The sequence below is a fragment of the Cervus canadensis genome, chromosome 8, assembly GCF_019320065.1.
Source record: "Cervus canadensis isolate Bull #8, Minnesota chromosome 8, ASM1932006v1, whole genome shotgun sequence".
In the NCBI taxonomy this organism is placed as follows: Eukaryota; Metazoa; Chordata; class Mammalia; order Artiodactyla; family Cervidae; genus Cervus; species Cervus canadensis.
In genome coordinates this window covers 18038507-18062543 of record NC_057393.1, presented here as the reverse complement: position 1 = coordinate 18062543, position 24037 = coordinate 18038507, and the positions used below count along the sequence as shown (strand labels likewise).

General features: G+C 44.1%; 1 protein-coding gene and 1 pseudogene across 34 annotated transcripts in view; one reads left to right on the top strand and one right to left on the bottom strand.

The window, feature by feature from the left end:
* Positions 1–24037, top strand: part of TCF7L2 (transcription factor 7 like 2) — a 199209-nt gene that overhangs the window by 8061 nt on the left and 167111 nt on the right. For 21 of the 34 annotated variants that reach the window (XM_043475390.1, XM_043475389.1, XM_043475393.1 and 18 more), the window contains exon 4: positions 5684–5752. The exons of the other annotated variants lie outside the window; for them this stretch is intronic. In XM_043475390.1, the coding sequence (XP_043331325.1) occupies positions 5684–5752 (69 nt within the window). The remainder of the gene's footprint in view (positions 1–5683; positions 5753–24037) is intronic. 34 annotated transcript variants of the gene reach the window in all.
* Positions 7768–7837, bottom strand: LOC122446898 (annotated as a pseudogene).

The following is a 24037-nucleotide window of genomic DNA, read 5'->3' as shown; positions in this document are numbered from 1 at the left end:
TTTTTCCTTTGGTCATGAAGTAGTCCCATACACCTCCTTTTACAGGGAAAAGAGATGGCTGTTAGTGGGATCAGCTCTGAAGGAGTTAAAATTGCTTGCTAAAGTTTGGCATCAAGAAAATAAATTTGAGGCCTGGTAGGCATTAGTAAGGCACAGCACATTTACAGAGCTTAATTAGTACGAACTGTAATTGTTCATGGTCTGCCAGAAGAAGTAATGTTCAGGAAAAGTGGAGTCCTTCTCCTGCAGTCTTTAGTTTGAAACCGATAAATCACTTGCATATTTGTGTAGTGATTCAAATGGAGCTAAGACCTCTCCCATCCCAACATGTGGTAAATTGTAAAGTCAATGAATTGCAGATGTAGGCTACAGTGAGATTCTCTAAGAAAATGCAGAATGAATGGGAAAGAGTGATGCTATAAATATTTACTGAGAAGATAACTAGGTTCTTGCGTGCTGGGCCAATTATGATGTACTAAATATATTAGCAAAATGCTTAAAAAAATCGAGAGGATTTGTGTGGGTCTTTGGGTGGGTTGGTTTGTTTGGGAAAGTGAAATAAAAGGCCCTATGTTATTGTCCTGTCAGTTTTATTAAGCCTGAATCACAATGGCATACCCAGGGAAGGACACATGAAACTCACATTAATGCAAATTAATTCGTTATGAGTTGCAGCGCTGTGACTGCTAAGGGGAGTAATGATGGGGCATTATTTTAAGAGTGTTAGTGTAGCAACTTTTAATGAAAAATGCTGTGTTAGGAACATGTCTCAGCACTTTAGCCCACGTGTTTTTATATGCTGGAAATGTGTTTTGGACAAGAGCAGGAAACTTGCTTCACTTTATTCTTCTCTCCCCTAAACAGTTTAAGAACTGTAATTATGGTTTGATGTTTAAAGAAAATCATCTAATTTTCCCTTAAAAAACAAATCCAGAAATGCCCATCACCATAACCAAGTTCAACTGTTAACTTTTTGCAGTGACTGCACCACAAAATGGAAAAAAAAAACAATAAATGTAGCTCCCTGCCCCCCTCGCCCCCACCATAGACCTATAGATAAAACTTTCTCAAAGTGATTTTCCCCAGCTTTTTTTTTCTTAGAGAATTTTGGTCTCAGTCAGTGTTGCAAGTCAATACTTTCCCCCAGTGTGAGTAGGTGGATGTGTATGAAAGCTGTAAAAGTTAATGATCGTTCTCTGACTCATAGCTGATGGTTTCAGGTTGAGGAAAAGAAAAGAAAAAATTAATGAGGGTAAATAGACATTTGATGGAACGTCGAGACAGTAGGAGAGATTGTTCCTGTGTCTAAAGGCGTGCATTTTGTTGTGGCACAATTTCTGAAGGAGAAAGCCAGGAAGGGAAAAGTGGTTGCCTTTGTTAAGTTGTTATTTTAGGAGGGTACAGATGTTCTGTGTCTGGATCTTTGCAGGAATGCTTAAGCCTCCATACCTACCAGTCTGCTGGTTTTGCCTTCCCTGTAGGAGTTAGAAGCCCCCTTGGCACTTTTTAAAGGGGTAGGCAGACAGACACCCAGAGGCCTGGTCAGAAGTTTATTTCCCACTAAATGTAAGAGGCTCCCAGTATAGGGCTTGGGGGTGCTGTCACTGTCCTGAAAAATGACTGGTGACCTAAGAAAAGGTCTTAGATATACTTAGGCCCCTAGTTTGTCTTTTATGCTAATAACATGTAAATTAAACTTACAGGTGCCTCTTGGTGGTAGCTACAGTGGTGAGGAAGGTGAACCAAGAATTCCCCCAAACCAGAACTTTTTAGGAAATGAATCTGGATTTCTTCTTTTTTAATAGAAAGCTAGGTGATTCATAAAAATGGAAATAAAGCAAATGCTCCCCCTCTTCCCAGTTTAGTGGAGTGAGTAGGCATACGAAATTAATCTTCATCCTACAGGAAGTTCACTTGAGTGTTGGAAAACCCAATGGAGGGTTTCAAGTTTTTTGAGTTGCCTTTAAGGATGAGATCTCTGTGGCTGAAAAAGCTGTGTTGCGACTCTGGGTATGTCTGATGTCTTGTATGGGAAACAGTGAATTTAGGGCCAGTAGTAATTAGAAATGAGACAAGAGAAATCAAGATAGGATTTCTTGATAAGGGAGGTGGTGGATTGTGAAATACTGGATTTTGCTTTGGGGGAGAATGTGTGCCAGACTGTACAGAGCACCAGTGCTTCTCCATGACTCTTTCTCTGGGGGAGAGATGGCTGGGTCATCTGGGAGTGTCAGAATGTGTGGTTGGGCTTGGCCACTGTGAACAAACACCCAGGAAGGGAAGGTTTATTTTGTTGCAAGTTTCATAGGAAGGCACAATATGAGGAGTACCTTGGAGTTCTCATTTGGTGTTGCTTTAGGAGGTGGCGGGATGGGGGCTCCGGGTGGTGGGTAGGCACCACATTATGGTGCGTTGCAGGCTCAGGGCATAAGAGCCACAGTTGCTGGATGCAGAAGTGATGGACAGTGCTGCAGGTGACCAGAGCAGGGGGGTCCCAAGAGTCCATGCTAGGGGGGACCTGGTTCTTAAATCAGATAAGCCTTAATTCGCCATCTAAGATCTCTCAGCCTCCCCATATCTTCCAAAAACAAACAAAAGCACAGAGGGCCAGCCTTCTCTTGTTCTTTATTCTAGCTTTATACGGAGATATAAATAAATTATTGTTCCATCTTAGAATGCCAAGTTTTTAACTGGGTCCTTGTATTTTATCTTCGTCTTAAAAAGCTACACTATAATGAACAAGGCATCCCTGTGTTTTACAGGGAAGGAAAAAGCCGTTTAAAGGGTGTGTTTTAGAAGAGAGTATTTGGGAAAAGAGGGGGTGGAAATGCAACGGAGAAATGAGAAAATTTTAAGTCTTCCTCGCTGTTGCTGGGGGAAGTTTAGCTCAGAATCTCTCCAACACAGTGGGTTCTGGTTAGGAGTGAAGATCTGATTGGAGCTTGTGCTGCATGGATTTAGGAGCTGGTCAACATTTTCAGATTTAGGAGCTGGTCAACATTATTCAGTGTGCCTGGACACCTGAGGAGTGAAGTTACATTGCTTGGGGATGTTAGATTGGTGTGTGTGAAGGTGAGATTAGCTTTGTCCTGCCAGATTCTTAGGGCTTTCCTGGTGACTCAGTGGTAAAGAATCTGCCTGCCAGTGCGGGAGACCTGGGTTCGATCCCTGGGTTGGGGAGATCCCCTGGAGGAGGAACTGGCAGCCTGCTCCAGTATTCTTGCCTGGAGAATCCCATTGACAGGAGCCTGGCGGGCTACAGTTGGTGGGGTCCCGAAAGAGTTGGATACAACTCAGCAACTGAACAGTAACAATCAGATTCTTAAGAATCTTGCAGCTGCATTTTTACTGTCTTAATTGTATTAGTAGCTTTCTCTTTGGAGTTGTGTTGTTTGGGTTGGTGTTGAACACAAGGATTAAGTACGGAACCGGACAAGTGAAAATTGAATTTGGGTTAGCCACAGTTGCACTAATTTGTTCAGAAGGTCATGATCGTACGAAATTTTGTTTCCACGATGTCTACTTAGTTATCAGGTGTCCATTCAGTTTTAATTGATGATAGAAGATTTCTGTGGTTACCCTGAGTGCAAGATCGCCTTAGGGCTCCGCAGGGTTTGTGGGAAGAAAAGCTTGGACAAGTTTCCATTAAGCTCTGCATCAGGTAGTTGGAAAAGGGAAGAATAAAACCGGCTGAAAAGGAGGATGAGCCTTCAGTGTTGCCTTCTCTCCTGAGCGGGAGAGTCCCCCGCTCCGCTCGACCAGAGCTGCTCTCAGCCAAGAATTCCAAACTCGCAGAGGAATCTGTCCCGCGCACAAAAGTTGTTTTAACACGATGCAGAATTGTCACAGTAATTAGTCTGATCTCCGCTTACTGACTGGCAGTTTTCACAAAAAGGACGGTGCGGGGGGGCCGAGGGGGCAAGTTCATCTGTCTTCTGCAGGGACTCACTTTGGATGAACAGCTCCTGAGTGTGTGTGTTGGGGGGTGGGGGGGGGCAGCTCTGTGCATGGGAGGGGCTTATCTCAGTGGCTCAGCCTTTATCTTTTGTTGTTTTTGGGAGTGTGATTCATTACTTTGCCTTGACAGGTAAAGGAATATGTATATGTGTGTATATATGTATTTTTTTCCCCCTGCCTCTATTGTGCTCCCTTTTAACTTTGAGACCAGGCAGACTCCAAATATATCTATACAAGCAGTGTTTTTTTATTTGTTCATTTGGAAAAGACATAATGGTCTCAGAACCCATTGTATCCCCAACTGGGAACAGTACTGCCTTATCCCATGAGCAGTATGGATTTAGGCTATTTTAAAAATTTCATTACTACTGGGCTGTGTTTAGTTTGACTTGGTTCAGAAATTCTTATGTGAATTTCTCCCCCCCCCCCCCACAAATAAAAACCTGTATAAAGTGAGTAATTTTTCTTACAGGGAGCAAGATACGAAATAATGGAGTCTAAAACTCACTTAGGCTAGGTAATGCTTTGCTTTACGGGAAGGTTCTGGTAATAGTAACAGTACAGTGGTGGTAATAGCAGTAGTTTGCTCTGATAATACAGTTCTGTGTTTGGAAATGCAACTGATCTGCCTATTGCTGTGAGGGGGATGGACAGCAATTTCATAGGACCATGTGGTTCTTCATCATTTGTTCGTTTATGGTCAATTAAAATGCATCTTCAGATATTGTTGAGACCTATTGGTGATTGTTGTGTTGTTTATAAAATCAGTCAGCAAATGGTGTGTGTTTTCCCAGTTGGTAGGAGCCCAAGATTAACAAGTATTATTGGGGAAAAGAAAAATTTGGAGAGCCATCTTGGTATTCCTTTTTATTTGGGGCTACCCACTTCTTTGTTGGGGGATCTATAGGTCTTCAAGGGGAAAGACCCAGGAGAGACTTTAGCCTTCTGCTGTGGGGGGGGCGGGGTCTTGGTGAACTCGGGGCATACCTTCACCCTTCAGCCCCCGAATAGGTGGTCTTCAGAACTCTCAGTTGCTCTTGGGCACTGGTTGGCTCCCTCTTTGGGGAAGTGTGGATTCCTAGAGTGCGTGTGGGTTGCAAGAGCTGTCCTGAGCTGTCCTGGGACTGATAGCTTAGTCATTGCGAAAGAATGTATAAGGCATCGGGTGGCCCCTGAATTCTCTGCCTGCCACATTTGTTTTCCCCAAAATAGAATTGTGTTTGAGGGTGAGAGCCCAGTTATTCGAACTCTGGCGGGGGGAGCGATGTGGCGGGGGGGGGGGGGGGCTTGTACCTTTGCAGTCTTGTGGCTTCTCACATCCTCTCTCTCCCAGTCTTTCCCTTTCGCCTACGTGTCGCAATTCTAATGATTTTTGCAGCACACAGTTAATTTTTCTGCAGCATCTTGCTCAGCACACTGGCTTCCTTTATGTCTTAATGGGCGTCCGTCTTTCCTTTTCATGTCATTGATCCTCACTCCTGGCCCCCTCTACCTCCCTCCCTTTTGCTTATTGAATAGGTGCTTTTTTTTTTTTTTTTTAAAAAAAACCCTTAGATTATTATGAGCATCTTATTTATAGCAACAAATAAAAATACACAGGTCTTGATTGAATGCCAAGGCTGCAGTTCAATCTAGGAAGGTTTGTCTGCTATTCATAAACTGCTTAAGATGTTTTCTTGTAGTTTGTGACATAAGCAGAACGCTTTGATTTGGTTTCTTTCTACAGCTCCATTTTCAGTCCGGGAGCACACATTACTCTGCGTACAAAACGATTGAACACCAGATTGCAATTCAGGTAGGACATGCAAGAGATCCTGAAGTCTGATTTGTTGATATGTAGGTCTCTTGTGTCTTTTATCTTCCACCCTTTCCCCAACCGAGGTGATGATGATGATGGTGGTGATGATGATGATGGTGGTGGTGGTGGTTGATTCTTTGGGGGAGGTGGGAAGCAAAGAAGAAACAAGGGCAGAAGAAAAGCTGCTGAAATGATGTAAAGATAGAGAAAGCACGAGAGTCCTATGTATTTTTGTCAAGAGCATCTTGATCAGGCATGATGGGCACACAGATGCCAGTTTGGCTACTGGTTTTTGCTTCGGGAGGGGTCTTAAATTGGGAGTCAAATGAGGTGACAGAATGTGAATGGGAAGAATTACACGGGGGTGAGATGGGAGAAGAGGCTGTGTGACAGCCAGAGAGTTGTTTCCGGTGGATCAAAATCATGTTAAGTGGTGCTAAGAATATCACTTTTGACCTGATTGTTCTGAAATGTTGATTTCTTTCGGACTTGTTGATATATGACACTGGAAGTGCTGGGAGGGAAAGGCCACGGATCCCAGCTTCTGCTGAGTGTCCTGTTTCCTGCTCACGTAGTACTTCCATTCTCTTAAATCCAAAGGCTAAACAAATCACGGACTAATATAGACTCAGAGCTGAACTGATGCCAACAGAGTGCAGTAGTGGAGGGAGACCAGACTAATATGATTTTCGTCTGTCTGCCTGGCCCTGGCCAGGACGGATGGACCCCATGGTGTAACTGATGGTGCCGAAACTTCTTGAGTCCTTCTGCTTCTGGGTTAACCCTTCGAGGGGGGGCATTCAAAACTCGTTGTCGGATTGTTAAAGTCTGGCTCTGGGGTCTTCTCTCCTTGGAAGTTGGTGTCGCTCGGTGATAGCATTTCCATTCTTCCCTTGCGTGTGAAGATAGATAACTTGTGTGTGCGTATGTGGTCCACAGCCACATCGCATCTTTGTCGCTGTGCCATTTCAAATCTATAACTGCCTGGAGAAGACTTTCCGGTAGCCCTTTGCCCCAGGTCAATTGTGAATTATTCCGTCAGTGAAAAGTAGGACTCGGCAGACACGGTTATTTGGTTGGGGCCCTAATATTTTGTACTCGTTTCAGGGTGACAGTAACTTATTTTAAAAACATTTTGATTCCTTCTGCAGTTGTGCTGCTGATCCGTGTGTGATTTTAGGGGAAAATGCAGCTGTTTGTTAGTGTCCCTTCACCCCTAGAGGTCTCCAAGGCTACTGATCTTGCTGGTCCTCTCCCTGGGGGATCCTTCTTCCTTTTGATGAACAGCACAGTGAATTTTGCTGCCGGAAAAGGGTACAGGCTCAGGGCTTGGATGGAGAACAAACCCAAACCCTAACCCTTGGTAAATGGATGAGGAACAGTGTCCTGAGGCCCACGACATCTCAGACATCTCAGTGGAGTGCTGGGAAGTCCTGCTGCCCGGGGTGTGGGAATTGTCGAGGGTGAGTGGCATCATGACCCTTATCTTGGTGTGGAAAGGCTGGCTGGGGCCATGTCACTGGGAGACCAGCCGAGACCAGAGCAGCTGTTGTGTCTTTACACCCGTTGCTGAAGCGTCCCTTGTTAGCCCGGGCAGTTCATCTTTCTCCGAACCACCTGGCACGGTGTGGGCCATGTGAAGCGCGTTCTCAGGAGGAAGATGGAGTAAATTACAGAGCTCATTGTTTGAAGGACTGAAACCATTACTATTCCTCCATGAACAGGTAGTATTGTTCTTCCCCTGCTTCTGTTTGCCGAGGCCTGATGCCCATGTGGGCAAACAGAGACACATTCTATGAGAGACACAGCACTGCCATGCCTTTGAGTATTCATTCTCCCCCAATCTCTGCTAGACCAGGACAAGGGGAAGCCAAGAGGCATCTAGCTGTGATTGTAGTTTTATCATCAAAGGATAAATAGCAAACCAAAACAAAAGAAGCAAAGGGAAAGAAAGAGGAAACCTCAGACACAATCAACTTGTCGCCCAGGCACATGGCAGCCAAGTAGCCATGTCCTTGCGCAGGGGCCATGCTAATCTCTGTATCGTTCCAATTTTAGTATGTGTGCTGCCGAAGCGAGCACCCAAGTAGCCATGTTGAGGTGGGACAAGAGGGTGGCCCTCTTTTGGTGCAGAGTGGAGCGGATGTCTTCCCAATCCCCCATTCTCCACTTAAAGCTTAGATGCGATGTGCTTTTCAAGGCAGAATTTTCTTCCCTGGAAATTTAAGACTGTTTAGCCTTAATACATGCTGTATTTCAATCTGAGCTGAGCTGGTTGCTCTCCTAAGCTACACCCTAAAATAACCTCGAGTAGTATGACACCATGTATCACATGAGATTCCCACTCCTTTCCCTTCCCGTCCCTCCTGTGATCTCAGGACTTGGCCAAGTGCAGCGTTTATATGAATGGCTTCTGAGTGATTCCGTGCAATGGACATGAATTTGAGCAAACTCCAGGAGATAGTGGAGGACAGAGGAGCCTGGCACGCCGCAGTCCGTGGGGTCCCAAACAGTCAGACGTGACTTAGTGACCGAACAACTACTACTGAGTGATTCTGTAAAAGCGTCATGTTCTTCTAAGAGATTTGGACACAATATCAATTGATGTGTTGGAAGCTTCCCCACTCTGGAGAATCTCCTAGCTCCTCTCAGTTTTGAAAAGACAAGAGCAGCACAGAAGCTGTATTCATCCTAAATGGTTAACACAAATATAATTGAAATACAAATTCAAAGGCCTTCAAAAAAAAAAAAAGACATAGATATTTAATTCTGTGGACTTGTAGAGAGTTTTATTGAAGCATAATATAAGTACAGCACAGTGCACAATATAAGTACAGCCCAGGGCACAGGTTTTTAGTGGAGAGGTGGATGAACTTCTTACTTTTACTTCCGTGATCATCCATGAAACCATCCCCCAACTCAGTAGGTAGAATGGGGTGGAATGCTTTTTCCATAAAGGGCCAGACAGTAAATATTTTAGGCTTTGTAGGCCAAACAATCTGTGTGGCAGCTTCTCAACTCTACTATTGTGTGTGAAAGCAGCCAAAAACAATACCTAAAGGACTAGGTGTAGATGTAGCTGGGCCTCAATAAAACTTTATTTATAAAAACAGTGGCTGAACTTGACCCACGGGCTGTAGTTTGCTGGGCCCTGCAAAAGAGTATTAGTAACTCCCCTGCAGTCTTGCTTATTCAGTACCCCCCCCCCCCCGCCCTGCCCCTGACAAAACTTCTTGCTATGGATTAGTTTCATCTATCACCATGGATTAGTTTTGCCTGCTTTTCAGCATCTTAGAAGTGAGATTGTGTAGAATACAGTGTTATATGTCAGGCTCCACTCAGCATTATACGTGTGTTTCATCCTTGTTATTTCCTGTAGAATAGTTTGCTTTTTTTTTTTTTTATTGTCACTTACTATTCCATGATGCACGTGTCTTTTCTGTGCTTTAGGATATTTGGGTTCCTAATGGATATTTATTCCTGTGTCCTGCTCTTATGAATATAAGGCCCTAGTTACTTTCTCACCTGCATCTTTCGGAGGACTGTATGTGTTGGGTTCTGTTGTTCAGACTCAGGAGTAGACTGGGAGAGTAATATGTGCTTCGCTTGCATTGCCCTTTTAAGAGAGACTTGAACTCTGGATTTCAAGTGATGCTATTTGAAATGCACCAGCATAGTGGTGGTTGGATATGTGAGTGATACATAGGAAGGGGAGCAGTAAAAAGATCTAAGTGGGGTCAGAGACCAGTTTGCCCAAGCTCCAGTGGCCCCTCTCTGGGAACTCCTCTGTCTCTTTTAACCCGGAAGAGATGGTGCAGGCTGAGCGCAGAGGTGGACCCAGGGGTCCACCTTTCCAGTGCCTCCCAGGCGTACCCTGCAGTTGACATGGATAACCGTTTAGGCACTATCTCCTCTGCCTCCCCAAAGAGAGCTCTTCCCACACTCCTTCCAACCCCACGAACAGTGCTGGGATGAAGGTCAGGACCCACAGAAGACATTTCCCTTGTTTTTCAAAAGGGCGAATTCAGAACCAATTAAGCCTTTGTTTTAAGAGTATTTTGGCCAAAGGTTGATGTTTTAACACCAAGTCAGATGTGATTTAGGAAAAAAAAACTCCACACGCAGCAAAAACAAACTGTGTAGACCTTTCTTGGTTGTTTTTCTTTTCGGATGTGAAGTGGTTTGTGTGTGTGTGTGTCTGTGTGCGTGCGCAAAGACAACTAGGAGAGGATCCAGAAGAAATGGACCGTTTTATTTGTTTATACAGCTGAGCGGTGGAAATTCTGCAGTGGGTGTTGCTTTCCCTTTCATCCTCAGGCTTGCAGGCTTCCATCTGAGTTCCACCAGCCCATTCCCTTCTGCTTGGTCATAGAACCCATCTGCCATGATTCAGTATGGCCCGAGGACTCTCCTTCGGAGCCTGAGCGCTTTGTGGAGCCAGCAAGAAAAGGATACAACTTGGAGAGTGTTCTTGTTCCCTCTTGGTCCTTTAGTCCTGAATGTGAACTTGACACTGAGTCTTGTCTGAGTCTTAACATTGTTAAGATTCCTGAGGTGCTGTGGTTGAGAGTCCATCTCTTTCCTCCACTACTGGATCCTTGGTGTTTGTGATAGGAGTGGCCAGTGAACTGTACCAGTGGGTTTGGGCGGGATGTTTGAGAGGGCTTGGCCTCTCCCCAGTTCATGTTTCAGGCGGTCATCTCTTGTGTTTGAGGCCCTCTCTTGCTCCACAAGTTTCCTGGCCTTTCAGGTTTCTTGAGGATTTGCTATCTTCACTGAGGAGCAAATCTAGCCTAAGAGGAAGAACTCCCAGAAGCAGCTTCAGTTCTTGGTCCAGGTCTTTAGTGCCATCACCAGACTGGCTGTGAGACTTCATGTCCACTTTTCACGAGGAATGTAGTTTGTGTGTGTTTATGTATGTGAAAGAGAGAGAGAGACAGACTTAGATGCCATTTCACTAGAGTAATTTGACAAAGCCTCTGGATACCAGTTTAACTCATTCAAAAGATTCATTCATTTGCTGTAGTGGTGCATTTTAGCCTAATTGTCTAATTGAAGTCCACACCTCAAAAGGCTTGTTCATTCATTCAGAAATATTTATTGTGAATTATGTGTGTGCCAGGCCCCCGGGGAATTCATCAGGGAGCTTCAGTTCTAATGATGATTTGGATACTGACTTATAAGCATCCCACTTGGTCCGAAGATTTGCATTTTTAATCAGGGTTCTGAGTTTCGCCTTCCAAAGGTTTGGAATTGCTGCCCCAGAGGCAATTGATCAGTCAATTGATCACTTATTTGCTGCTCAGTCATTTTCACTTGCCAAGTAAAAATTGATGACTGGCCAAGTACTTGATGGGTAACTTTTTCTTGTTTTGAGTGAGAAACTAGTCTGCCCTTGGGTTCTGATGAGCTTTTGTGGCCTCCCCCCCCACCCCCCGATTATTCGAGGAGAACCAGATACTTTTGCTTGGCTCACGAAGAGGCAGGCATTTCTTTGTTTATGATAGAGGAGCTTGGGCAGTGATGTGCTTGGTCTAGGGATGAGAGGCAGTAGCAACAGCTGATAGTAATATCAGCTTCTGCTTATTGAATTTTCCCGACGCGTTGGGTCTGGTGTTAAGTGCTGGATGCGAATTATTTATTGATTCTTCATAATGACACAGAAGGAAACCCAAATGGTAAAGCTATTCTTTACCACCATTATCCCCATTTTCTGAATCAGGAAATGTAGACTCAGACACCAGAGATGTTTTGCCCATAGATAGTCAGGAAATTAGGATTCAAACCTGGTCAGTCCGCCTGGAGAGAGCCTGTACCGCAGAACCTTGTGCTGACTTCTCTCTGCTCAGAATGTAATGCTCAGTAGGCCCTGGGGTTCCTAAAGCGGCGGTGACTAACCGGCTCTCTGGGCTGTATACGGAGGAACCATCTGAGAGCTGCTCAGAAATGCAGAATCCTGGGTTTCAACCCCTTTGAGGTCCTCAGTCATCACGAATGGTCTCTGTTTCACAGATTGGAGCAGGCATCACCTGGGAAGTGCCAGGTGGGTTTGTTGAGACCCAGATTGTGGCCCCACCAGAGTTTCAGGTTCTGTAGGTACGGGTAGGTCCTGATATTTGCAGCTTTAGTAGATTTTCGGGTGAGATTGATGTCCCTTCTCTGACGACAGCACTGTGAGACCCACTGAGCAAGGGCAGTGTTTTCCAACTCTGGTTACTCATCACAGTCCCCAGGGGAACCTTAAAGACAATGCCCCCGCCGAGGAGGATGCTGGAATCTGTATCCCGGCTCACTCTTTGGGTGATTCTGATGCATGTTGTTATGTGAGAACAACTGCTGTAAAATCTCTTGTTTGTTTGTTGGCTTATTTTAGCTTGACTCTTTCCCTCGGGGAGAAGAGACTGCTTGGGTTCAGAGTTCTAAAAGGAGGTCTCTTCAGTGGGGGGGAGTCTTCTCTTTTGAGAGCGTTTCTTTACCCGGTAATCTCGGTGATGGTCATTGTCCTTTGAGTTAATCAGTGCCGGTGAGAGAAGGAGGGACTCTGCTGCTCCTATGTGAGGGCCTATGGGAGCCTGAAGCTGAGGGGCCTGGCAGTCTTAAGTGCTGCTCAGACTTCCCTTGCTATGAAAAGGCAGATGTGGAATCAGTCATTCCGGGGTGGGGCCTGGGATTCTGCATTTCTGACACACTCCCAAGAGGTGCTCACAGTCCTGGGTCCTAGAGCACTCTTGGGCGGGGAGCAAAGGTAGAGTCTGCTTTGAAAGACAAGGAAACTGAGGCACAAAGAGGTGAATTGGTTTGTCCGAGGTCCCACCGCTTGGTGGAAACAGGGCGGAGAACAGGAATCCAGGGGTCCAACTTGGCTTAATGTCCATCTTTCAAGGAGATGTTATCCTCTTCTCTGAGCCAAGAGCAGTTGCATTACATTGGCCAGATAAAAGAAAACAGTCCAGTTTTTACTTTCTGGTTTTTAACTTCTATCTGTTCTAATTGCATCACTGTATTTGTATGAGTTGAGATATTTGCATCTGTTCATTCTCCACCATATTAAGGCATTTGGGGCCCAGCCTGCATGGCCTCTAAGAGGGCTGATGAGGATACAGAGAGAAGGTGTGTTTGTCTTTGACTAGAGCAGCCAGAAAGGATGGAAACAACTTCCATCAGCCATAGGTGTCCCCCATTTGGACCACAGCTAGTAGGTGTAAAGGTCTGGTCTGTGGCAGTCAGCTGGTTGCATTGTCTTAGTAACTTCATTTTATTAAAATTTTTTTGCAGCCCTCTATTTATTTACAATTTTATATTAAAGCATAGTTGATTAACAGTGTTGTGTTAGTTTCATTGTACAGCAAAGTGCATGTATCTATGCTTTTTCAAATTCTTTTTCCATTCAGGTTATTGCAGAATATTGAGTGGCGTTCCTTGTGCTGTACAGTAGGACCTTGTTGGTTATCTCTTTTGAATATAGCAGTGTATAACATGTCAATCCCAAAGTCCCACGCAGTTTGTGGGATTTTAGTTCCCTGAACAGGGATTGAACCCTGGGCTCCAGTAGTGAAAGCCCTGAGTCCTAACCTTTGGACCACCAGGGAATTCCTAGTAACTTCATTTTATAAGTTGCACTTTATAATAGTATTTGCTTTTCATAAAGTCCCTGAAAATCGTGGGGCCGTTTAGCTAAGCACAGACATTTCTAAGTGGGTTATGGTTGACATTTGCAGGCTTATCAAGCTTAGCACTTAATTTGTTTCTGGAGTTGGGTTTGGTTGCGTGGTATCACGTCCTGGTCAAACTGATAAGTGGCTGCAAATTTTTTTTTTTGAATCATTTCCCTTGGAATCTCAGGATACTCTTCTATTAAACAGAAATGGAAGGCCATTCTTCCTGAGGGTTCTCCCAAAACCTTTGGGGGGTTGGCAGGTTAATATTTTTAATGAGTAATACATTGAGACTTTAAAAATACATAAAGCCTAAAAGTAGGCAAAGGTACTATATATCTCTTTGTCTTTGGCATGTTAGAAAATGAAACATGAGAACTGAATATTTGTGGACTCTCTGAAGCATCTTCACAAAACTTCAGTGTTTTGAGGTGCCAGCCGGAAAGACACTTGGTTGCACCAACTTCTACACTGACTGAGGCCCAGGCCGGATATTGGCATGTCTTTGTGGGCTGGATGAGATACGACGCCTTAGTGCAGGCTACTCCACCACAGCACTCTAATGACATTTTGGACTGGATGATTCTTTGTTGCACAGGAGACTGTCCTGTGCATGCCAGGATGTTTGCTTAGCACTGGCCCTGGCCTCTACTCTCTGCATGCCGCTAGCACCCAACGCCACGGCCAAAAATGTCTGTAGATCTTGCCAAATGTCCCCCCGGGGCCCGGATTGCACCTGGTTGAGAACCACAGGGCTCAGTTTATCAGCGTAGAGTGAGCACCCTGCCATTGAGGCTATGGGAGCATTAGCTTTGCATGTTAAAGGGACAGGTACAAGCGTGTTCAGCTCATGCTTCTGGAGTCAGATAACCTGGGTTCAGATCCAGTTTCTGCCAGACCTCCATTGCCTAATCTGCAAAATGGGGATGATGCTGTTAATTAATAATAGTGCCTGTTTCTACAAGGTGGGGGGGGAGATGAAGTACCTTCAGGTCTGTGATGAGGTGGGCCAGGGCAGTGGCACCCTGATTAATACATACAAGCATACAGGCAGCTGTTTTTAACTGAGAACTATGTGAAGTACTCGTTTATAGATTTCGAATCTGCCTTATTCTGACATGCATTGTATATTTTTTATTTCCTGTCAAGAACATCACACATGATAGATTTGATAACGTGGACTATCTTTGCTGGGTAACAAAGATTTATGACTCCTATTGGTTGCTGTTTACATTTCTCTTATGTCACTTGAAAATCCTGCCTTGTCCTTGCAACATTTGACTAGAATATGAGCTTTTCTGAGGTTGTGTCTTATTCCTTGTTGTCTCCTTAGAGCTCCATGCAGGAATGCCTGGGCCATAGTAGGTATACAGCAGGGGACTGAATGTGTTTACATACTGTATGCTGTGGGCAGAAAGGGAACAGAGTATATAAGTTTGCATTTTTTTCAAAACAGCCTCTTTCAAACATGAGAGGCCAATATGTATAATTTTTAGTATTCAACCAAATAATTTGAGTTAGGCCTTCAATCCCTATGTAAACTTGATTTTCTTTCCCAGGTATCTCATGCTTTGATTTCAGTTCTCCTTGAGCACATGAATTTGCACCCTGTCTTAATAAACTGTGGCATTGCTCAAACAATGTATAAGCATGTTTGGACTGGTTTATATGTATGTGATGGTCTGCTAATTTTCAAGATGTTTGGAGTCTAGTTAACTTATTATTACTATTTTTAATGACAAGTAGTGTTATCCACTGGATTATAACATTTTCTCAGACTTTGACAGTTGTCATGAATTCTTGCAGGGGACTTACCAAAAAAAAAAAATCATTAAGCATTTTCCTTCTTGTAGATACATGAGCTCGCATGAAAAAATTTGTTCCTTTCTATTCCCAAACCTTGTGCCTCCCTGAATTTTGAGGTTCAGGTGTGACACTAGAATAATAAAGAACTTTGGTTGACAGTCAGAAATTATTCAAGGCTTGAAAATGAATGTGTGTGTGGTAGTAGCCCATTCTTGGGGGGTGTGGAGGGCGGGAAGGAGACTAGGGCTTTGGTTAGGCTACCCTGTAGGGAAGATAGTCTTGTGTCAATAGTTTTTAAGTTGATTCAGTAAGCATTGCTGATGATTGAAATTGAAGAATTGTGAAGACAATTCATCTTGAGGAACAGAGAGCACAGGGCTGCTGGGAGCAGACATTGACATACGGGCCGTCATCAAACTAATTGTTGTTTGAATTACCTGTTATGATCCGATGACAAATCTGCCTTGCTCCTGCCACTGGAGCAGAAAATGTAGCTTGAATTGGCGTGATGTTAGCAAGTGTAAACTGTACTTCAACAAGATGGATAAACCCAATTATGGGGCAGACCTGTAGAGAGAAAATCCATTTAAATCTCGTAATGTTAAGCAGAGCTGTGTTTAATTCATTTGGACCAATTTGGGAATGATGTATGAGTGTTGGTGAACATTAGTCAACGGGGGGACCGCTTGGAGGGAAGGGATGTGCGGATGCTGCTGGCCACTTGGGGAGGCAGCTGGGGTGTCGTCTCAGAAGCCTGCACTAATGGCGGGGAAAGGCAGAAATGACAAAACGATGTACTAACTGCCGTCCGCAGAGCAGCGCTGTGTAAATGAACCAATAAGGAAAACATGTGAAGCAGAAATGAGAGGAGGTGTTTTTCCTAAATGCTGCTGACATTCCAAAATATAAAGGAAATTTGAGGTTCCTCTTCTGTGTTTCCAGCTCCCCAATATCCTTGTGGGTTTTTCCAAACCTTGTAGTAGGGAGCCTAGAAAATGCTCTTTATAGTTCCTGGATGATAATTTAAGAGAGAAAAAGAGAGCGAGAGAGGAAGAGAGGAAAAAGGACAGCTAAATTTAAATTGATAATCTTGGGGCATTTGATTCTGTACTGGAAAGCAGTTAAGAGGGCATGATTATTCTGAAATGCATATAGGGTGCATATCTGGAAGAGAGTTTGGAAGGGCTTGTCTGTTTAAACTTTTCTATTATTTTAAAATAGCTATTGAGTGGTAACCCAGCTTCCTGTGTCGTGGGCGCTCAGGATGTACTGGTGAGGTATTCACTGAACATTGGACTTTAGAAAAGTAGATTTTAGAGCTAAAGACTGGTGTTCCCACAACTTAGACTCATTAGGATCTATCAGGACTTTGTATTCTGGATTTACCCAGTAGTTTGCATTCTAGGAATTTTATGATTTATAACTAAAGATTTCTGATGTTACTCCTGCACCCCCCCCAACCCTATGTTGGTTTGGTCCAGGGTGTTCTTAGAAGACTCTAGTTAGCTTCCTTTTGTTTTGGGAGAAGTTGGTAAAGTCTCCCATTGAGTCTGTTATTGTTTGGTTTTCTCTTTTGGTTTTGGGTTTTCTTCTTTCTTTTCTTTTGTGGAGTAGACTGGACTTGGACTCTTGGCTTGTTGAAAGGAGCATTTGAAAGACTGGAGTGCGTAAGGAGCTTGGCAGTGAACTGCCAAGAAATTCATGGTTGTGCACTCCTACCCCCAGCCCATAAATTTAACCATTGGGAGTGCTGGTGTAAATGAAGGTTAAAGCCCTAGGAGTTTTTGTTTTTTTTTTTTCTGGAATTGGGGTACAGTTCATTGTATGTGGTTGTGGTATATACATTGAGTGTCCATTCCAGGCAATCTTTTTTTCCCAGAGGGAAATTTATTAGGATTTTGCTTCCTTTCTTCAACTCCATTGAAGAACCAATCTCAGGATGATGATAAAAAATTAAGACTTTACCAGTATGGCCCAATACTGAATTTGAATGTTCTGAACTAGTTTAGCAGTAGAATTTAGGCAGAACACTTTGAGATAATTTAAACTGTCATCTCCACCAAAACCCACCAGCACAGTGAAGCCGTCAGGTTGACCTGCCTGTGGGTAGACCTCCCAATCATTTCAGAATAAGTAATGCACCTAAATGAATTTGGGAGAAACATCAAGATGGGCTTCTGAATCTGAATGAAGTTTCTTTGCACTGAAAGAAGGAGCATCCTTTGCATTCCATGAGTTTTATGGGGGCTCTGTCTGCTTTGGCTCAAAAGCGCTTTCAAGATTTATACTCCTGAGGGTGGGGTATAGACAGCGTACACTGGGCAGGCAATGAATCAGGGGGTTTTTGGAAAATAGACTCTTAAAGAAAAGAAAACATCTACTGAGTGGGTAGAATGGCCTGTTCATGTTAGAAGTAAGTACCCAGTGGGTAGAATGGCCTGTTCGTGTTAGGGGTAAGTCTTTTCAGGATCCTGGAGGGTTGCTTTCTCAACTAACTTGTCCCTTTATGAACAGAATGGAGCTGAAATCTGGCAGCCATGTGCGCAAAGGGACATTTTTGCCATTTTGATTAGATCCTAAGATATAACTATATAGTAAAAGACCTAGGAATACTTAAAATATGGCACAAAAATGAAATAGATAATATCAACTCTTTAGCTTAAAATTATTTTCTGTAGAATTAAAAAAATTAACTTATGGTATCATGTTCTTGATTAGAGATTAATTGATGTATGCAATCTATAAGACAATTCAGGAGATGTTTCAGGATTTAGAGAGTTCTTCGTTTGGTTCTTATCCTTAAAATCAAAAGCAAACCTCCCTTCTTCTCTCCTCTTGGTCTCCAGTCACTTAGTTTTTATTTTGGAATCCAGCAGCATTTATTTCTTAATCATTGCTGCAGAAGCCAAGAATTTTCCTGTTAATTAAAACAAAACAAAACAAAAAAAACCCCTCATTGACCCAACGTAGGCAGGCACAATTTTTTTTTTTTTTTTGTGAAAGAGAACTTAAAGGAATGTTTTAAAATGTCCCCAAGCTCAAAAGGATGTGTTTAGCAAACCACCAATGTGGTTTGTGCACCCGATTTTGTTTTGTGTTGTCTTAAAAAACTTGTCACTTGTCACATTTTCACACTGGTGAGTGAAAGCAGATGACAAATGTCTCCCCACAGAAAACCTGACGTGTGAAGCCATTTGTGTCTGAAGGATTGGCACTCAGGGTCTGATTTCTAGAGGAAAAGGCTTCAGTCACATGGTAGACCCTTTTTTCCTTGGAGGGGGTTGCCTGCCCCCCACCCCAGCCAAAAAAAGGGCAACCAAGAAAAAAAAATGCTGTGTTTCACTCTGGTGGCTTTTCAGTTGGGTTACATTTGCCAGTTTATCTTCATCAAAAAATAAATCTGAATATACTTATCATTTCCCCAGAAGCATGCTACTCCTGCTATGATTTTGTCATTTTAGGAGAGTGTAGGAAAAGCACCAAAATCCTCATCGTAGGAAAAAGTTGGGTGCCCTGCCTCCACAACTGTTTTTGAAAAAAATTATTTATTTATTTATTTATTATTTGGCTGCAGCGGGTCTTAGTTACAGCATGTGGGATCTCGTTCCCTGACCAGGGATCAAACCTAGGATCCGTGCATTGGAAGTGTGGAGTCCTAACCACTGGACCACCAGGGAGTTTCCTTTAAAAAAAAAATAATAATGAGAGTTATCTAGTGTTTTCTTCCTCTGCTCTTATTGGAATTTTTGGCCCAAATGCTTCTCTCCGGGTCCCTGGTTTTGCATAGCAGTTAAAGGAGCCCGACAGTGACTTGCATGTGACAGGAACGGACGAGCTGACATGTAGAAAGTACACACACAAAACCACATGCCCCATGCAAAGCAGATATGGTTTTGATTTCGACCTCCGTGGTTCTGTTATCGTTGCTTTTTCCGTGAGAGTGGATTTTTATCTTTTGACCGACTTCTGGTTCCCTTCATGGTTTGTGGTTTCTCGTTGCCATCACGGCTTGTCAGCTTGGCTGCTTGGGAACCAGAGATGCTAGGGCTTCTGGGTTGCGGGAGTCTGAGGACAGGGAGCCGGGGGATGGCCTTATCCAGGAATATTGAGCTTGAAGACCTCGCCTGGAGCCGCAGTACCCTGGCAAGTGGCTACAGAGCCATTGTTCCCATCCTGGTCACAGGCTCCCCAGCTGGGGCTTCTCTCCATTCTGTGTTAGTTATGTAATGCCTCTAAGGACTATTTTGGAAACATCTAGACCTGCTTGTGATTGATCTTCCTGTTCTCTGAATTTCCCCCGATTCCCTTGCTGTCTCCTCTCGTCTCCTCTGGCAGGAAATATTTTTTTCCTCATTAACGAGTTTCCAGGTCAGAATTTCCCATCACATATGAACTTTTCTTTATCCCAGCATTTGATTTCCACCTCTTTCCGTTTCTTGATTTTGTTATTTTACATAAAGCCGAAAACTTTTAAATTGGGCAGATGGATCATGGCTCTGTGCCCCAATTTTCGCATCTGTGGAAAATGGGTTTCATAAGAGGGCTTGCCTACTGTGGGTTTCTGTGAGACGCTGTGAGGAGATTTAGTCCAGCGCTTGGTCCATGAGAAAGGTTACGTGGTGTCATTACTGTTACCAATTGGGTGTCCTGGGAAACCCATCAGCCCCGGGCACACGGCGACAGTGGGTCACCCTGACCACACTGTTAACACTCTGGCCGAGGTTGACAAGTTGGTGATGTATTGTGTCACACACCTTTTTCTGCTCGCTCTTCCCCCCTTGCTGACAAAAGAATCTGGCTCTGAGTGACTTCTTCTGTAAGAGAGTGGGTCCAGTCAGGAGGCCAGAATACCTTTTGAAGAGCTCTAGGGTGGAAAAGTCTGTGTTGTGACATAATTTATCTCCCTGGGGAGGGCAGACAAAAAACCGATTGGGAGACTGGACTTCGAATTATTCAGCTTCTGATGGGCATGAAATTAGTGACAGCAAGACAGGAATTTGTGGCCTTTTAGTCGTAGGGCCTGCTCTCTTCTTTGGGCAAATTTCTATTGCTTCGAACTTCATTAAAGAAAATAGATTTGAAAAGGCATCCTTTTGGGGCCTTGAAAGGCAGAGGGGCTGGCTCCTGGCTTGCAAACCCAATAACACTTACTTCTTTCTTTATGAGGGAGTTTCCTAGGGCCGCTGTGGTCAGGCTGTTTGTCTGGATTTGTAATAAGCATGTAACAGCCCCCTCCTCATGCACTTTGCCTCAAAGATGAGCGACCCTAGTGGATTACTGAGGGCAAGAGGCCTAAAAAGTCTGTGATTGGAAGCCAGCTGTTCCGGGACTCTGGGTGCCAGCGCCCATGGGGGAAGCAGGTAGCATCTCTGCAGTTGAGTCCCTGCCTACAACACAGGTCCCCTCACTGGAACTTTCCTGGGAGTTTCTCCTGGGCATAGAATCTGCTAGTGGATGAGGAACTCAGGTCTGTTCACACTTCCACTTGGGCAAAAGTGATACAGTCAGGAGCTTGTCCAGAATGATTTATTCTCAGTGGAGGTTAAGAAATGACATTGGTTCTCCCAATTGACTTGACAGCAGCCATTGTTTCTAACACCTCCTGGTTCCGGAAGGTCCAGTTCAAACCTCCCTGGTTTGCAGGAGGTCAGATTGACACACGGGGCTGGGAGACTGGTCTGTTCTCATGGCTCTCTCTCTTGAGCTTTTTCAGAGGCCAAAAGGAAAAGAGACAGTGAAATATGAGAAATCAGAAAACAGTCAGTGGATCTTTTTTGGCTTTGGGAGGTGTAAAACAATGGATGAGTGTGTTTACACTCTCTGGCCCTCCCCCCTCCCTTGGAAAAAAAAAAAAAAAGACTTGTATTGAGCAGATTTGTTCATTAGAAAGGTATGGAATTTTTGTTGGCGTTGGCCAGGCCTTTGTAGCTGGTCAGTGGCCTTGGGCTGCAGAGGTTGCTTGCATTTTCTCCTGCCTCCTTCCTCTGTCGTTGGGTAGCACCCTGGCTGATGCTGTAGCGTTTATCCAGAGCAATGCTGGACCTTTTTAATTGGTCAGTGCCCCTAAGTGATGATTTATTCCATACCTCTCAGAAATGTCTTAATTTACTTCATCTAATAGTTTTGCCTCCTTTCTGTGCCCCCCTCCTCCCAAATTAACACCAATCGCAAAATTCTTTCCCCAGGCAGCACTTGGTGAGGCAAGGCATTTTCCTCTAGGGAGGACTTTGTCTTTGGGAACGGCAGTAGGGAAGAATTAATTAAGGCAGAGGATGCAGCTTCATAATTAGAGAGAGGGGTTCAGGAGCTCAGAGCGCAGCTAGGTTTAGAGACACTGCGTTACCTGGCTGTGCAGAGCTTTCTTCTCCGGGTCTCAGTTTGCTTACCTGTGGAATGCCTCCACAGGATGTGCACAGTGGTGGGGAGCTGTGAAAGTGCCTTTTTAACAGGAGTTCAATAATTTTTGCTGTAAGAAGAAGGCATTCTAGGATGATGGATGAGGGCCCTGGCACTCAAGTTAGACACAGTTGGGATCTCAAGTCACACCCATTTAGTGCATGTAGGGTCTTGGCCAGTTCTCGGAGCTCCCTAACCACAGCACTTTTTATCTATAAAACAGGAACAAAAGGGATCTCAGAAGATTAAATAGGAAAACATGCATATAGTGGCCAGTGCTGAGTATGGATCTACAGTGGTTACTTTTATTTAAAGGGGATGATGTCTATCTACCTACCAGGTTCTAACTCATGCTGAGGTACCAGTTCATTTTGCTACAAATGAAGGTGAGTGGACAGACATCTTGGTTGATTTTCATGCCATCTTTTCTGGTTACATTGTTTTTGCTTCTCAGAAGTATCAAGAGATGAGCTGTATTCTCCTTGTCAAATAGGTATTAAAAAGAGGACTTTGACATCAGCTTCAGGATCCTTCTATAGCAGGAGACAAATTCATCTTGCTGCTCAGGTTCTAATTCGTGTTTTAGTTGTTCCCCTCCCCCCAACCACATACATAAACACATACATTGATTTCTTTCTTTTTTTTCTTGTATTACTACAAGGATCAGTTTCTTCTGGCTTAATTCCAGAAACAACATGCCTGTCTTTTTTCATCGTTGAAGAAAAACAGTGCGAAGGCACTATAATTCCTTAAATTGGATTTCAGTTCTTGATCCCCTTATGTTCGGTAAACAGTGTTCTATGAAACATCATTGTTTAGGAGCAAGAGGCTGGCAGCCTTGCCTTTTTTTTTTCTTTTTTTTTTTTAAGAAGTAAAGGGGCTGTATTGGAGTCTTCTGGGGTGATGCTGTGGTTGGGGTCCCATCCAGGTGAATTCCATCTTCACTTGGGAGGCAGGCATGAACCCCTTTCCAAAAAAAAAAATGCTGGTGAAAGTTGGGAGGGCTGCCTGTCGGTGAGTAGGACGTAGCTTGGGAAGAAGCCTGCAGTTGTGTGTGTGTGTGTATGTATGTATCTATGTGCTTGTTAACTCTATTAATGCCATGGGCAGCCGCCACTTGAAAGCCTTGAGATTCCTGTATTCAAATCAAAGGCACCCAGAAGCCAAGATAAAGGGGACAGTATGATCTTCAAAGATGAGTGGATTAAAAAAATAGTGGGGAGTATTTTCTGGGTAATTCTGCACCCCCTCCCTTTGTTAAAGAAATATTAAGAGTGTCAGTGGCTTCCTCTCTCTTGGTGCTGAGGCTCCTCCGGTCAAGCTGTTGCAGTTTTCGAAGCCGGAGATGGATGACTAGGAGAAAGCCAAAGGGAAATGTCTTGGGCTGGTTCTGAACTTGTGGAGGAGTGAGTCAGCCCAGTGTTTCTCAGGATATTTCTTCCTTTCTCTGAGCCAGTTTCGCTGTGAGAATGCAGGCTTGGCACCCACTTACCCAAGAACTGATTAGTTCCTAAAAGAAGCAGTGAGTTGATTGCTTACAGAGATGATGTAAGCTTTGCTCTGGGGTACATCAGCTTGGATTTCTCATGCTTTATCTTATAAAGCCTAAATTAACAGCTGGTTTGGTTTGAGTTCTCCGGGATCTGACTAAGGGATTAGAGTCCATTCTCAAGTGAGTCAATCTAGTTTAATTTATTTCAGGTCTATCAAAAAAGATCAATCAAAGCTCTTTTGAAAGTAAAGCTATAATCGGCCTGCACACTTAGAAGTCACTGTTGTTGCACTTACGTTTCTCTCTGGTGGAGAAGTACTCAGGCTGTGGCTCAGAGGATGTGTTAGGGCCTTTTCCACGTCCTTCCCTTTTCCACGGGGCCTCCACTCCCCCACCATGAAGATTTTGAGAAGGTGTCAAGTTCGAGAACTCCACTCAGGTGGGTGCTGCCCTGACCTCCTGCTCCCTTTTCTTTGGTGGTGCTCGATTCCTGGTTTGGAATAATTGAATTCCTTTGTTGTTGTTCAGTCCTTAGTCGTGTCCGACTCTTTGTGACCCCATGGACTGCAGCATGCCAGGCCTCCCTGTCCATCACCAACTTCCGGAGCTTGCTCAAACTCATGTCCATTGAGTCAGTGATGTCATCTCACCATCTCATCCTCTGTCGTTCCCTTCTCCTCCTGTCTTCAATCTTTCCCTACATCAGGGTCTTTCCCAATATATCAGGTGGCCAAAGTTATGGAGCTTGGGCTTCAGCATCAATCCTTCCAGTGAATGTTCAGGGGTGATTTCCTTTAGGATTGACTGATTTGATCTCCTTGGAGTCCAAGGGACTCTCACCCTGAACGAATCCAGTCCATTTGATGTTGCTGGTGTTGCTTTTGGGCTTTCTCTTGCAGAGATGGGTGGTTGAAGGTATGCTTTGAATTCTTT